The sequence below is a fragment of the Leptosomus discolor genome, chromosome 23, assembly GCF_034619465.1.
Source record: "Leptosomus discolor isolate bLepDis1 chromosome 23, bLepDis1.hap2, whole genome shotgun sequence".
NCBI lineage: Eukaryota > Metazoa > Chordata > Aves > Leptosomiformes > Leptosomidae > Leptosomus > Leptosomus discolor.
In genome coordinates, this window is record NC_141413.1 from 6853884 (window position 1) to 6868688 (window position 14805).

General features: G+C 52.9%; 1 protein-coding gene across 4 annotated transcripts in view; it reads right to left on the bottom strand.

The window, feature by feature from the left end:
• PPP3CC (protein phosphatase 3 catalytic subunit gamma) overlaps positions 1–14805 on the bottom strand; it is a 34645-nt gene that overhangs the window by 2081 nt on the left and 17759 nt on the right. For 3 of the 4 annotated variants that reach the window (XM_086477242.1, XM_086477240.1, XM_086477243.1), the window contains exons 4-12: positions 10049–10160; positions 7855–8000; positions 7550–7689; positions 6893–6970; positions 6703–6797; positions 5883–6008; positions 4857–4934; positions 2870–2951; positions 2321–2418 (exon numbers count right to left, since the gene is read on the bottom strand). In XM_086477242.1, the coding sequence (XP_086333368.1) occupies positions 2321–2418; positions 2870–2951; positions 4857–4934; positions 5883–6008; positions 6703–6797; positions 6893–6970; positions 7550–7689; positions 7855–8000; positions 10049–10160 (955 nt within the window). Of the gene's footprint in view, positions 1–2320; positions 2419–2869; positions 2952–3920; positions 3948–4856; positions 4935–5882; positions 6009–6702; positions 6798–6892; positions 6971–7549; positions 7690–7854; positions 8001–10048; positions 10161–14805 lie in introns of all 4 variants that reach the window. The other variant, XM_086477241.1, reaches the window with a different exon arrangement.

Consider the following 14805-nt stretch of genomic DNA (forward strand, 5'->3'; position numbering starts at 1 on the left):
TACAGCCTCCCCGCTCCCAGTTCGGCGGCTCTAGGGCGCCCTGGCCACCTTCAGAAGGTGAATTAGGTGGGATTCACCCCGGAGCAAAGCCCCAACCACCCCAGGGAAGCGACCCGTGACATTTTGGGGCAGCAAGGGGAGAGAGGGGGGCAGTTTGTTCTCCAGGGGAGGGCAGGCAGCAGCAGATAACCAGGCTGCCCCGCTCCCAACGCCTTGAAGCACAGCACAAAAACCCAGGCTGGTGCTTCAACTCCAGTTTGGCTTCAGCTCCACCTCCTCAAAGGGTTACCAAGCAACGAGGCACCATAAAGCCGAGCGGCGTCCCACTTCCTAAATCTGCTGCAGCAGCTGTCCAAGTTTTGCTAGGCCCTGCCTCAAACATCTGGGAGGAGGCCCTTCCCTAGAGCAGATCCCCTGCTTTTAGCCTCAAAACACCACGGCTGTGGGTTGTTGGGGGGTTTTTTTCTTTCTTTTTTTTTTTTTTTTTTTTGCTTTGGACACAATACAAAGGCCACGTGGTCCCCGAGAGGCCACAGAGGAAGAACGGAGCCGTGGCTGAACATCTTTGCTCCAGATCCAGCGACCTGACTGAGCTGATTTTCCCAGTCTGTGCTGCGAAAGCTTGGCGGGAGGCTCGGCGAGGAAAGGGGCCCTGCCACGGCCACCTGCAGCTCCCTCCCCTCCTCTTTTGGGGTGCAGAGGGGCAGCCCCCTCCTCTCCCCACCCAGCAGAGGGGCTCCCAGGGCTGCAGGAGCGCCAGGACGTTCCCCAGGAGGCTGCTGCGAGCAGAGGGCGCGGCGGGAAGGGACGTGCGGAAGGGGAAGGGGGGAGAGAAAGAGGCACGACGGGGACAGGAGCGTGAGAGGGGTAGGAAAAGCAGGGGGGTGCCGAGGGGGAGCAGGGGGTGCCGGGAGCAGCAGGGGTGGGAAGCCTGCAGCCACGGGAGGAGGCATCAGGCAGGATCGGCGGAGGCAGCAGCAAAGGTCCGGCCTGGCTGTCCTGTCTTGGGGAGACGTCTGGGAAATCTCAGCGTCTTTACTTGGGGAGGGGGAAATGCCCAGTAGCCCTTCAGAGGAACCCCCCCATACACACACACCCCCCCCACCCCGAGAGGGGAAGGTGCAGGAGAGCTCCACGTGCTGTCAGCTACGGGGGCAAAGCTGCAGCACCACGAGGGAGCCGGCTGCTCGAGCCGAGCTGTAACACCGCCTTCCCACTCAGGCTCTGTTCCCATGCCTGCAGCAGAACTGGGGCGACAGAAACCATTATGGTTGCTATAAAAAAAGAAGGAAAAAAAAAAAATATTCATACTCCTCTGCGGGCAGAGAAACCCGTGAGTTTGGGAGCGATACTGCACCCTCCCCACCCCCAGGAGCGGGCAGCAATATTTACACGTTTCTCCCTTGTGAACTATTTAATCAAGGCAAGGCAATCCCTGAACAAGCCCTCTTCTGAGCCCGCAGGAAATCACCCAGCGCCGATAGGAAGGGGAAAGCGGGCTGGTGAGGTGCCAGCATTCAAAGGCTGGCGGCAGGAAAGGATTAAAACACTAGATTACAGGATTCCCTCTGGGGACACATGTTACTGGGATAACTCATTCCCTGACCATCGGCCAACCTCCCTGCCCTGCGAGTTTTAAAGCACGCGGATCGCTAGCTCGGTCCTGCTCCCGGCACACGAAGAAGACAGACCAGTTGGTTGCTGAGGGAGGGAGCAAAGCGTTTGCCAGCAAGCACAGAAAAGAAACCTCCAAAACCAGATCAAAACCAAGAGAGGTCTTAATATGAAACATACAGGCCTGGAAGAATCTCCTTCCTTCGACTAAACCTAAGTTTCCTCTGTTTGGGTCAAAATTGGAGGGGTTTCGTTCAACGAAGAACAAACAGGCAGGCACGTTTACTGTTGCATTCATATATACACTACCACACAACAGCAGCGGAGAGGCGAAGCGGAGGAGGCTTGTCATGCAGGGTTAGAAGGGAAATAAATGATTAAAAAATTCTCGCAGATCCATACAACAAAGCGATGCACATGCTTTAGGCGGAGCGCTGTTTGTTGTCTCTTTTTTTTCCTCGCGTTCCCCTCCTCGAGGGTATACGGGGACATCTTGGAAGGCTCTCCACATCCCCACCTACAGCTCTGCTTTCTCCTATTTCTGAATCCTTCCTCCCCGGGAGCCTGAACCATCTCCCAGGTCCCCTGGCACCCTGAAGGACGCCTACGGGGACCGACCGAATGGGTTTTGGGGCAGCCGAGGGGCCAGGTACGAAACGGCAGAGGGGGTGCGGCGTGGCAGAGGGGGAGGATGGTTGCTACTCACCGGTCTGTAGGGTCTGCCTCCCCCCTGAGAGCACTCCCAGGGGCAGGGTACCTGTGGGGGTCAGGCCTTTGAGAGTCAGCACGCTCTCGCTCTCCTCTCTGCAAAGAAGAGGCAACACGAGCGGTTACGGAGGGGTCAGCGCCATGGTCGTCCAGGTGAGGCTGTCGGGAGGGGGGAGAATGGGAGCCTGCCCCGGGCTGACCCCGGGCAGCAACACCTCCGACCCGCCAGGCGCCCAGCACAACCCTGCCCCGTAACGCCGCGACCCTCTGCTCGCCCGGCCACGGCGCGCCAGAGCTACGGCACAGCCGACGCATCCCGAAAGGGCTAAAGAGACCTCAGCGGCAGCGTTCCTGCTGGCAAAGGGGCTCGAGACGGAGGTTTCTGAGGGAGTCAGACCCCCAGGAGCACAGAAACCACCACCCCCAGCCTCTGCCAGAAGCGAGAGCCTCCTAAGATTTTTTGCCCCCGAGAGGACTCTGCCGGCCTTGCGCGCGCTGACCAACGTCCCCCGTTACCCAGACCCCAAATCACGAGCTGCTTCCTTACCGCAGGACCGAGAAGACACGCGCCATCTTCCCAATGGCTCTGATCTTATTCCTGATGATCTCTTTGCGGACTGTTGTCCCACCTTTGGGAGAGAAAAAAAAAAAAAAAAACAAACAAAAAAACAAAAAACAAAAGACAAAACGCCGGCATGTTCACGGTTTCCTGCTTGCCAGGCACAGGTCATGGCGATATGAAGCACCTGCCTGACTCCAGGAAAAGAAATCATGGTTTAACAGATTGACAGCTACACTCTTGAGAGAACAGCGCTGAGAGGATGGCGCTCAGGATGGCAGTGAGAAGGGCAACACCAACGAGATGAGACACGGACTGAAAAGGTCTAAAGAGAGTCGAACCACCAAAAGGAAACGGCTCGGGCAGGTCTCGCTCGAAGCTCACCGGGTTCGATCACACTACACAGGGTGTAACACAAATGACTCGGCCATGTAGACACAGCTTTGCAAGGCAGAACACTGGCGGGTCTGACTGCTGATGAGCACTGCAGAACACGGGGCTGTGCTCGCCGCGGGGAGGGAGTGTCACGCAAGCATCAGCTTTGGCATCCAACGCGCACAGTGACCGGCTGGCCGGAGCCTTGCAACTCTGCTTGGACCCCCACACCAAACAAAAAGTGAGATCTGTGAACTCCCCTTCCGCTATACAGAGCGAACATGAGAGAAAAGCACGGAGGGTAACTGAAAACAAACAAAAAGAACCAAAGTAAAAGAGGTAACAAATACATCTCCTCTCAGCTGAGATTCCTCACATGGCCCAACTACACAGGTAGGACAGTACAAGCCAAACCGGAGGTCTAACATGCACCGATGGCTCAGCCATGCACTAAGTGGCTGCATTCAGAAGTCAGATAGAAACGTGACCCCGTTTCTCAAAGTTCCTGGAGGAACGCAGAAGGGTTAAAAAACACACGGCGCTTATGTTAAAACTGAAAGGGGATGAAGAGACTGCCCGACTAGTCAGCTATTCAAATCCACTCCAAGGAATCTGGTGGCACAGGCAGTGAAAATTAAGCTCGTAGCAAATTCTAGCTGGGTACCTTTCTGATAGCTTGAAATGTAGTGATCTTCAGGGAGAGGAGACACCAAGAAACAAGTAGATGAAGACAGAGATAGAAGAAACAAATTTAATTTTCATGGGAGGGAGAAAGAAAAAAAAAAAACAAAACCAAAACCAAACCAAACCAAACACGGAATGCAATGGGAGAAGCGGGTCAAAGTCTCAACCTGTCGAGCGAAGCAGCGGCACCTCGTTGTACCACAAGGGTGTTCTGCTTCTCTGCGGGACCGACTGTCCTCCAACCCCGCGTGGGGCTGGGCAGGCAGCTCCCCCGGACCCCCCGCGACACCCCCCTCCCCGTGCATGCTCACAGCCCCCCGGCCGCGCCTGAGCTTCCTCTAGGTCACCCCCTCGCCCTCGGGGGAGGCCCCCCCAGTAGAGAAACTGCAGGATCAGCTCAGCAGCTGTTCTGTCCCTTCCATGTGCAGCTTAAAAGCAGGGCCAAAACCCGCGCTCTGCCTGCTCGGGGGCGACACAAGAAGCCACTTTACAGAGGCGTTCGCTGCAACAGATGAGAAGGTTGGGCAGATATTTTGGTGCAGAAAATTTTGAATCGGGGGTGGGAAAAAAAAAATAAAAATAACCACTTGGGAAGCAGTGTCTGTAAGGAGCAGGAAACCATTCTCCAGAGTAGCTGGCAAGAAGTGTCTGTCGCAGTGAATATAATTTAATTTCTCTTTGACTAAACTGGAAAGGAGGGGGGGGAAAAAAAAAATTGAAAAATAAACGTTTCCTACCCAGAACTGCACAAGGGTTGGCCAAAAAGGAACTGGAGACCCTGGCTGGGCAGGCAGCTATAAATCAAGCGCTGATCACTCTCGAGAGCATCACCCACCTTCCTCACCTTCATCCCCCCCCCCCCGCCCCTGTTACCAGCTGGGTCGTAACAGCGTTGGTTTGTTTTTTTGTTTTTTACCTTCCAATGTCTCATCACCATCTGAAATCAACTCATCATCGGAGCATATGTTGAGGATGTTAACGAGCATTTCTGTGACTGTAAGAAGCACAGACAGGCAGATTAGAGGGGCCTGGTGCAGACAGAGGAATTTGGAGGACGAGCTGGACAAGCCAACGATTTCAAGGTCATTTATACTCTGGAAGTGGAAGCCCAAAGACACTTTTAGCCGCTTACTGCTGGTACCTCGCAGCAGTACCCAGAGCAGACGACATACTCTACACCTTCTGCCAAGGAGGTGGATGCCGTCCAAGCACATCACAGATGAAACAGACGTGGGGAGCGGGGTGCCAAGAGTCATGTAGAACAGCCTGGGCTCGCCGAAGGTCCCCCCCTCCCCACCCCGACCCGCGCAACGGGCCACCTGGCTCCAGCAACGTCAAAACTGGGGTGAATTCAACCTTTGGTTCCTCAAAGTCAAAAACACCTTGGGCGTTTCAAGACCTTGAAGTCATCCTCCGAACATACAACACTGGGGTGGAATTTAAACTCACCAGGAAACGTAAAAAAAAAAACCCTTCTGCTGAGAAACTGAGGCAAAGTCTCATATTTTAAGCAGCCTCCCCTCCTTCAGAATGAAACAAGCCTTTAAACTGAAGGGAATGTTTCCTTTTTCGTGGGCCACAGGCCAACAGGAGATTTTAATTTCTCTGTTGCAAACCCAGGGCAAGAGAAGCGTCTCCAAAGTCTGAGGTGGGGCTGCAGCACCCAAGCTCAGTTCCCTCAGCAATGCAGAAATAGCAAGAAAGGATCGTTTTAATCGGTAAAAGCTTTCTGTAACAGGCATCCACGATTATTTTGACAAGAACTGTACCCAGTAATACACAGATCTCCTCGGACCTGAGCTGCTTTCCAGTGCTCTCTGGCATTAAGGAGCTACAACGCCCTCCCAACACATTTAACAGCCTGTGGGAGAGGTTTCTAACACTCGGGGCGCTACGACCAGTCACCGGGGCAACTCGTAACGGAAACCCAAATATCTCTTACCCTTTTCCCCTACAAAAGGCAAAGACCATGTGAAGACATCCATGAAGTTTGGAAGCCAGTACGGATGAGGGGAACAGTTGAACTGCCTGATGTTCATGACATTGTTTTCGTATTTCAGTACAGCAGCTAGGAGAGAAAAGACAAGAGACGTGTCCACGGGCACTGTCAACTTTTGGGAACTGTACCTCGCTCATGAAACGTCATTATCGACACGAGGTTGCACGCTCCTGCAGAATCAAACGCCCAGCTCTCCAAAACGAGAGGGCCTGAGCAGTAATTTTTGCAGTTTACCCACTGCATCCTTCCACCAGAGCTGATCCGAACAGCGAAGGTCAATCTAACACCCCTGCAAATCAGAAGCGACGAACACAGAGCACAGATGCAAAGTGAGGGGGGTGAAAAAAAAAAACCAACAACAAACCACCCCACGGCTGAGGAAAGTTCCCCATCGTACTCCTACGGTTTTAGGGGAAGTTAAAAGCTTGCAGCTTGTTTTATGGCAGCGTTCACCAGCAGCGCTCAGCTGTCACGTGGCTGGAAACGAAAGCATTATTCGAGGCTTTATGACTTGACAGCTAATTGCCACAGTAATACATTAAGTCTCCAAGAACCCAGCCACTTCCAGCTCCCCAGCTGCCGTCCGTTTAGCATATAAAGCTCTTTTTTTTTGTTGGTTTTTTTTTTCCCTCGTTTCACGCACAAGAATGCCGCTGGGAGAGAGGGCAGAGGGGGCACGGGAAGGGAAGGTGGCGAGGGATTTGCACGCGAGGACAGCGCTGACACCCGAGCAGCAGCAGAGCCCTGGGCCGGCCAGCCTTACCCTTGTTGTTATAGACATCTAGGTAATTTGGTGCGGAGAAGATTGTGATTAAGGACGGAAAGCCTGTTGTCTGGCTCTTCCTGTACATTCGGTACCTGGAAAACAGGTCAAGCGTTGGACGCGCGGGTCTGGCTCAGGACGGCACGAACGCAGACGGGGGCCTGCCCAGCGAGCGGGCTGCAGCACTTACCCAGCGTCCTGGGCTTCGTGAGCTCGGATGACAGATAACAAACTATTGTTCTGCAAAAATTCACAAACTGCAGGGTAACTGGAAAACAAACAAAAAAAAGCAAGCAGACCTTAGCACGGAGCCCAGGAGAACAGACAGCACCCGTGGTCTTGGTTTGAGGAACCAGCCACTTGCAGCATCCATTTGGCAGCCCCAAACAAGGCCAGTGCTATTACATCGTTCAAAAAAATGAATCGCCCAGCGTTCTGTTAAAACGCACCCCCCGGTGCCAAATCCTCCCTATCAGCTGGGCTACAAGTGGTCTGTCAGCACAAATGCTTCTCTTCTAGACAGGAGAAGATTATTTCCTAGAGCTCCTGGTACTGTCCAATGCCTGAAAACCACTCAAAAGGCACCCTGCCAGCTAAAAGCAGCATCTCTGCTGTCCAACACCGCAATTTCACAAAGCAGCGTATCCAAAGAGAGCTCAGTATCACAGGAGGAGAAAAAGACAACCGAGATTTTGTGCAGTAGAGCCAACTGCGGAGTGTTTCAGAGCCAGGTACACCGTAAAGTCCCACAGGGTGACCTGAACAGCAGTTTCTCTCCCCGTACGCCTCAGTGTAAAGGGAGACAAAAAGCTCTAGGTCCACCAGAGCCCCCAAAAGCACCCCTTACCTGTAGAAATAGGAGCAGCCTCGAACCGTGTTGTGGGCGAAATGCTCCAGCGTTTTCTCGTTGCCGTAATCCTCCGATGGATCGGACCAGAGCAGGTCACACATCGGACCGAAGGCTGGAGGCTCCTTAAACCTGTCTAACTGCAAAACCGGACACCAAAATCAGGACAAGGCCGGTGAAAGCTCCAGCGGGGTGGGCGTGCGGAGCGCAGGAGCCTCGAGCTGGGAGCCCATGCAGGAACCACGCCAGCCACGAACCCCGCTGTTCATCGTAAGCTACGGGGAAGGACCACGGGGATGACTTACTTTCCTAATGTCGTCTAGACACGTGATTTCGGGAGACAGTCCTCCATGCACACACAGAAATTGCTGGTTTAAGAGGGCGGCAAGAGGAAGACAGTCAAACGTATCCATGCACGCATCGTACACTCGCTCCGAATACTTGATTCGACCTGGAAGGACGGGGGCAGGGGCAGGGGGAGGAAGAGAGGGAAAAATTCAGTGCATTTACTCACACAACAAAGCCTGCTCAGGCTGAAAGCAGAGCCTCTTATTTTGAGCCTTTTATTTTTAATCTTTTCTTCCGTGTTTTTTTTTTTTAAAGGGGGTCATTCACGCACCCAAACCTACACGATATAAGAAGCGTTAAGCAAAGCTTTCATCAGCCAAAGTGCTGATAAACAACTTTGAGGAACCCAACTCCTGAGGTGACAGGGAAACCCTAGGCCTGTGGCCCACCGAGTTGAACTTTGCGCTGGTGTGTTAGTGAAAAGGCCGACTGGGAAAACGCTTGTGTGAGGAGGAAGAGGCTCCACGGTCATGTGGACGTGGTCAAGAATATTCATCTCCCTTCAAGCCAGTTTCAAGAACACCTGCGCTAAGATCGACACAGAAAAGAGGCCGGGTGCTTGCCGCCGCAACGGAAAACTTGGGATGCTGATAAAGCCATCCCAGCGCTTTCCTGCATTCCCGCTGCACCTCCAGACTCAAAGAGTGTTACCAGCCTCAGAGGCTGGCCACACACTGCTGCTGTTAGATTTGGCACAGCAATATCACACCATCCTCTAGGATAGGAATTGCCTTTTTGGCTGGACACGAGGCAGAATTTGACCCAAACGCCTGCAGTCACGCCAATCTTCCCAGGGGATCTTTCAGGGCTAGAAGCCATCACGATCTCCGCTGGATGCCTCATCTTCACAGAGGTGATGAGGATGTTTCGATCCATTGAACAGAGACACCAGGGCCTTTCCAAAAGCGGCTCAGCTTTTACGGCAAGGCTCCAAGGACGCTCAGAAATCTCTCTCAGCGCCTCCCGTTCGAAGACGAGAGCAGGAGCAGAGATCGCCGCAGGCCGAGCCCGCGTCTTCCTGCACCTGCAGCCCCTTCGCAGCGCAGCAATAGGGGAACACAGCCAGACCTTCCAGAAAACCCTGTTACTGCTATAAAACTCGCCTGTGTTTAAAGCAAAAAAGTGCCTGAACAGCAAGTTCACCTTTCCTCCAGCTTTATTTCAGAGACACTAACAGGTCTTTTCAGCTGCACGCTGCGATAGGGGCAGCGGAAAGGCAGTGCCTTCTGTCTTCCAAAAGGGGGAAGAAAACCCTCCCATCACCTCTGGGTCTCTGGTTCAAACGGAGCGCAGCTCAACAGGAGCTCATCCATCACCATCTGACGACTACAGCATCCAGCAGAGAGCTGGCTGGTGTTTTCCAACTCGCTTCTGAGCAAACAGACGTGACCATTTCGGTACGGATCGGCCTTACCCTGCCCAGCAGCATCCAGAGAGCTGGAGGGCTAAAGATTGGACTTGGGCTTTGCCTGTGACTATTCCTTGAGGTCAGGTCCTTGAGGAACCATTCCCTAACAGAGCTGCACGTTGCTGGTGGACACCTTTTTAATTGCTCGGAGGAACGGCTTGTCATCCTCTGGGGAGAGGGGTCATCCCCCGACCTTTCAGCATCGTTGGGTTAAAAAAAAAAAAAAAAAAAAAAGACGTAAACGCTGCTCAAAACTATCCGTAACGCGCCTAAAATGATCTTAAAGGTAATGATTCTCCCTAGTGCAAACACTGAGGAACAAATCCTTTATTTGCTCCCAATTGTAATCACTGATCCCAGCTGCACAATCTGGAGCTGAAAGTCATTTGGCAGTAATTATACGTTGCTGGGCCTGAAAGTCAGGGAGGGGGTTGGGGGGGGGGGGTGCGTGCAACTGGCTCATCAGCGAGACAGGGAAGATGCGTTCGCATTTCTTCCATCCACGCTCTTTCTAACCAGAAGGCCACATCAACACGCGCTCAGGGCTTTGGGTTTTTTTTTGTTTTTTCTTTTTAGCAGGAGCTGAAACAGGAGAAGAGCTACGTACGCAGGAAAAGACAACGACAGGTTTTTACAGCTGCAGAGCTCGCCGATACCACCCCTAGCAGGCACGACAATGAAAACCCACACCTGGTCCCAACACGTTCACGTGCTGGAATCGTCCTTACGCTGCTGATACTTACACTCCTGCTTAAAGGTGAAGTATTCTGTGAGGTGCCTGCACTCATGGTTCCCTCGAAGGAGGAACAACGTTTTGGGATGATTTATCTTTAAACTCCATAAATACAGCACGCACTGCAAGAAAGGGAAGGAGGAGATGGCATGTAATAAAAACCTTTTATAGGGCACTAATCATCTGTAGACTTCACTAAGCGTTTCTGGGAAGACACCCAACAAGCTGAATTCAGAGTGGAACCCTGATAGAAACCCAGCTCCATAATCGGCAGTCGATCTTATCTTGGCCAACTTCACCACTGGGGGGGAAAAGCCACACGGAGGATTTCTCTATATTAGGCCTGGGCTGGAGAAGTGACAAATGAGATCGCATTCAAGCGAAACCGGGCTGGGTGGGGGCAGCTTTTGCTTCCCCGCCGAAAGCGAAGCGAAAAGGACCCGTTTTCCGAGCGGCAAAGCCAAAAGCAGCTGCGCAGCGAGACGTGGGCTCCAGATGTCCCGCGGCGATCGAAACCGGAGGCTCGCCAGCTCGGCAGCAGCCAGCCATCTTGCTCGCCCTTTTACCAACGGCATTACAACGTTTGCAAAATTAAACTTGATCTTCCCCGCTGGCTTTCCCTCCCTGCCCCCCCCCCCCCCCCCCAGCTCTGTTTTTCTGCTTACGCTCGTGTCATGTGAAGTTCAAGTTCAAAACAGGAAAAGCTGAGCCAAAAAACAAGCTTAGTAAAGCCTTCGGGCTTTGAAGAGGGCTTTCCACATCCCCTCTCTGAGCAGCCACACCTGTAAAAAGACCGTCTTCGAGGAGGCACAGACCAAAGTCAAACCGAAACAATTATTATTTTTTTTTTTTTTACCAGAGTCCCAGAAATATTTTATGGTGGCCTGTGTGGAGGAGGGAAGGGCTGGAAAGCAAGCGGGCTTCCCCTTGCGTGCTATACACCGCCAAGCTGACCGTTAAATCAGCAGGTATCTCGTAGGGGGAAATGTTATCACATCTCCCTTGTTGATTTTGAGTGCTGGAAGGACAGCCCCTAATGACAGCAAGCTTGAAGATTTGGATTAAAGTCTCTAATAAGAGCTTACCCTTTAGGCTGACACGCTACAGAAACGGCACACGCTTTGAGAACGCGAACCATGACGTCTGTCAACAGTTTTACACTTAAAAACATCGCTATCTGGTGTGCAGATCTCTGGGAAACAGCTGCTGTGGCACGGAAACAACCTCCAGAACCAAAATAAACCAGTTTCAGGTTAGTTTCCAGTACAGACCCCTTAGGTATCACGGCTTTTAAGCACCGAACCTGCAAGGTAAGCTCTACGTTAGTCACGCCAGCTACATGCAGGGAGCCCTAAAACCCGAAGGAGCTGTAAAGCACCCATCTGTCTCTAACCGAGATCTGAACCCCACAGAAAAAGACACGACAGCAAATTCTGAATTTTAAAACCGAACAGAAACCCAGGGCCAGCGGCGGGTCATTTAAGCCGCGGTGAAGGCTAGCAAAGGTAAGGCTTTATTGCGTCTTTTCACAGGAGGAACGTTCCCGACAAAACCATTCCTAATTATTCTGTGATTTAAAGCTTTAACCTCCCGTCTTCGCAAACTAAACGTCGCTTTTCTGAGCCAGCATGAGAGCTGCAAAGTGAAAGTCACTTCGAGGAACCAAATGACTTGCTGAGGACCGGAGAAAGCAGCCGGCGCCGATTCGAAGCAAAGCGAGAAAGCAGAGCCACGCCGTCCATACAGAGGAGGATTTGGGACGTATAGAAGGTCAGCAACTCGCAGAAGAATTGTTTAAAAATACATTCGGAGCGTTTTGAAGTGAAACGGAAACGGACGGAGTCGCTGGGCACCACAACTCCTCCTGGCCACAAACAGCTCCGGTACGGCCGCAGGGCCCCGCGGTTTGCAGCTATTTCCCAGGGCCGTGGGGGCTGCCAGGTACCGGGGCGGGGGTCCAAGACACCCCACAGCCCTCGCGAGCGCCGGAGGGGCTGGAACAGGGGAGATCGCTACGCTCGCGCGCCTCAGCTGCTCCCTGGCGTTTCGTAGGGATCCCTTTCCCAGACTCCCAAGGCACGGTGCCCAGGCATCGATTACTGCGTGTATACCACAGCCCAGGAGCAACTCCAGGCAATTAGGGCTTACCAGGCTTCAACAACCGACCTCTCTCCTTGTTCTGCCCACGGGTTTGAAGCCCAAAGCCAAGCGCTGGCGCCCGTGCCCCCATTTGCTTCCTTCCCCCGCTTTCAGTCGCCGGCTCAGCAGGTCACGGGGCGGGAGGGGGAACCGCGAGGGGAATTGCCACCTGCACCCCAACACCAACAGGGGCTGCTGCCAAACCTGCCCGCCACAAGCCGCGCCGTAACCCCTCGTACCGTTCACAAGGGAGTTACGAACACGGAGCCTGCCAGCCCTTCCCGGCGTGGGCACAAAGGAAGAGCACGGCACAACTCCTGCATCCCGGTCCCGTGAGCCCCTTCCAACGTCGAGGGGATCTCTTAAATATTATTCTGGATAAAGCAGCGCCTTCAATCCTGGCGAGATCACCGTGCAACTCCGTAATTAGGCAGCGACCGTGTGTCCCGTTGTAATTGGATTTGAAAAAAACAGCCTGGCAAAGGTGCACGCCGTTATCACGCCATCTTTACTGATAAATCTGCTCTTTCCATAGATTCTATTTTTGGTCATAATAACTGTTTCATTTTGTAATTTAATAAAACAATTCTATTCATTGTATTCCAGCAGCTCTGGCTTCGCAGACCAGGATGGCCCCTCACTCACTAACACGAGCACAGACCTCTCCTGCAAGGCCCAGGAGACGTAACTAAAAGCTCAAAGCACTCTGAAGGAAGCATCTCGCCCGCTTGCAGACCGACGAGAGAACCCTTCACCAGGAGGCTGCCCCATCATCTCCCAACAGAGGCGTTCAGCCCAATTTCCACGCTGCCCATCAACCCCTTCACTACAACACGCGAGGCCGCGGCCGGTTCGTCTCGCTGTCGCAGCGGGCTTTGTGGCACGGAGCGAAAGCCAACGCTGTGCCGAGTCCTCTGCCACCAGACATCAGCCGTCGCAGCTTTCACACGGTTGCTTCCCTCCCCTCTCCCCCCACAACTCTTTTTCTTATAAAGAAAACCCAACCAAACCACGCTTCACGGCCTCATTACACGTACTGGGAACGAACATTTTTAAATGAGAATTTCCCTAAGCCAGGGGCCCAGAAATAATTCGTTGAAGACATCCAGCTGAGCTGAGGAACAGAGGCTTTCGGGGTGGGGTGGGGGTTTAAAGGTTTCGTCTGAGCCACAAACTGCTTCTTTTACCTTGACAACCACCTCCTCACAGCAGTGGGGGAAGCCTGCAAGGGTTGTCTGGGCTGCTAACAAGCGACATGGTTGGTCTTAACACCTCCTCGGCCCTCAGTTTTGCCTCTTGTTTCCTGATTGCCTGCATCAGGATGCAATTATACAATTACCTCCTGTTTCAGTCAGTTAAAAGGTCATGATTATCAGCTGCACTGGGCAGGCACTCAATAATAACCCCCACCCAAGACATGGATGCTCACGTTTGGGCGGTGACTCACGAAAGCCTGATGCTGCTGGTGCTCCCCACCTTTCTGTGGTGAAATCACAGGGAAACCCAGGTGCCTTTCCACCCCCTGAGCCTACAGCGATTCAAGCTCAAAACGTCCACAGCTCAGCCATCTCTGCAGCCATCAGCGGCTACAGCTTTGCAACTTATAGAATCCTTTCCAAAAAATGTATAGATAATGCAAAGACACCCATTTGGAGCCGTTAACTCCTTGCCTGTAGCGATCCTCCACGCCAGCAGCAAACCTCCTGTTGCTTCGCTATAGAAACCAGTTCTCTGCACACCCAGGTGGGAAACTCTTAAAGCACATCGGCTGCACTTTGCAGTAGGTGGAAAGAAGAGGCACACATCAATAGGAACAAGGGAATCGAGCCTTCGAGATCCCGCTTTATCAGTGACATTTGGATCAGCCCCCGCATGTACTAATCAAAGCCCACCCTGATTCGTGAAAGATCAATGCGAGCTCTGTGGGGTAACGGAGCGCTCGGGGGCTTTCCTTCTGCAGACGTGGGGGGAAAGGGGAAGGAGAAGGGTCAAGAGCAGCGCTAAATGAGAACTTTGTGCTCAGACCTTACAAAGGCCAACGGCCCCAAGGCTTTTGAGCCCGAAAACACCAGGCTGCCTTGCCCTGAGCTGGAGTGGCAGGCCACAACAATGACCTGAGGGCGTCCACCTGTCATTTTCAGACCTTCCCCCTCAAAAAACAACCCCAAAATGCCTCTTCCCACCCTTTCTGTTCTCCAAGGCAGACTCATCCTCCACCACCCTGGAATTCTTCCCTACTATCACAGCATGGAGAGGTGAGGGCACCGATCCCCGACTAAGGCACTCACTTCTGCAGACCCGGGAGTAAAATCTCCAGCGTCAGATCAATGGCAGGGTAAGAGCGGAGAGCGGGAGAAGCACTTCCACCACCCAGGATCTGTAAAATTCGTGCAGAGGCACAACTCCCATTTGATGGTTAACATCCAAAAAAAATAATAATAAATAAATCCACATCTTATCTCAGAAAGACTTGCTGTGCTGTACTATAATCTCTTTCCCAGGTAAACACACTTAAAACTGCAAACCCAGTTTACGCAAGCCAAGCCACTTCGACAAGCGGTCAGATGCCTGTTCTTCCCTTTCCTCCCCAGGGGTCACAGGGCTCCTCCTGCCAGCACGACCAGAAAT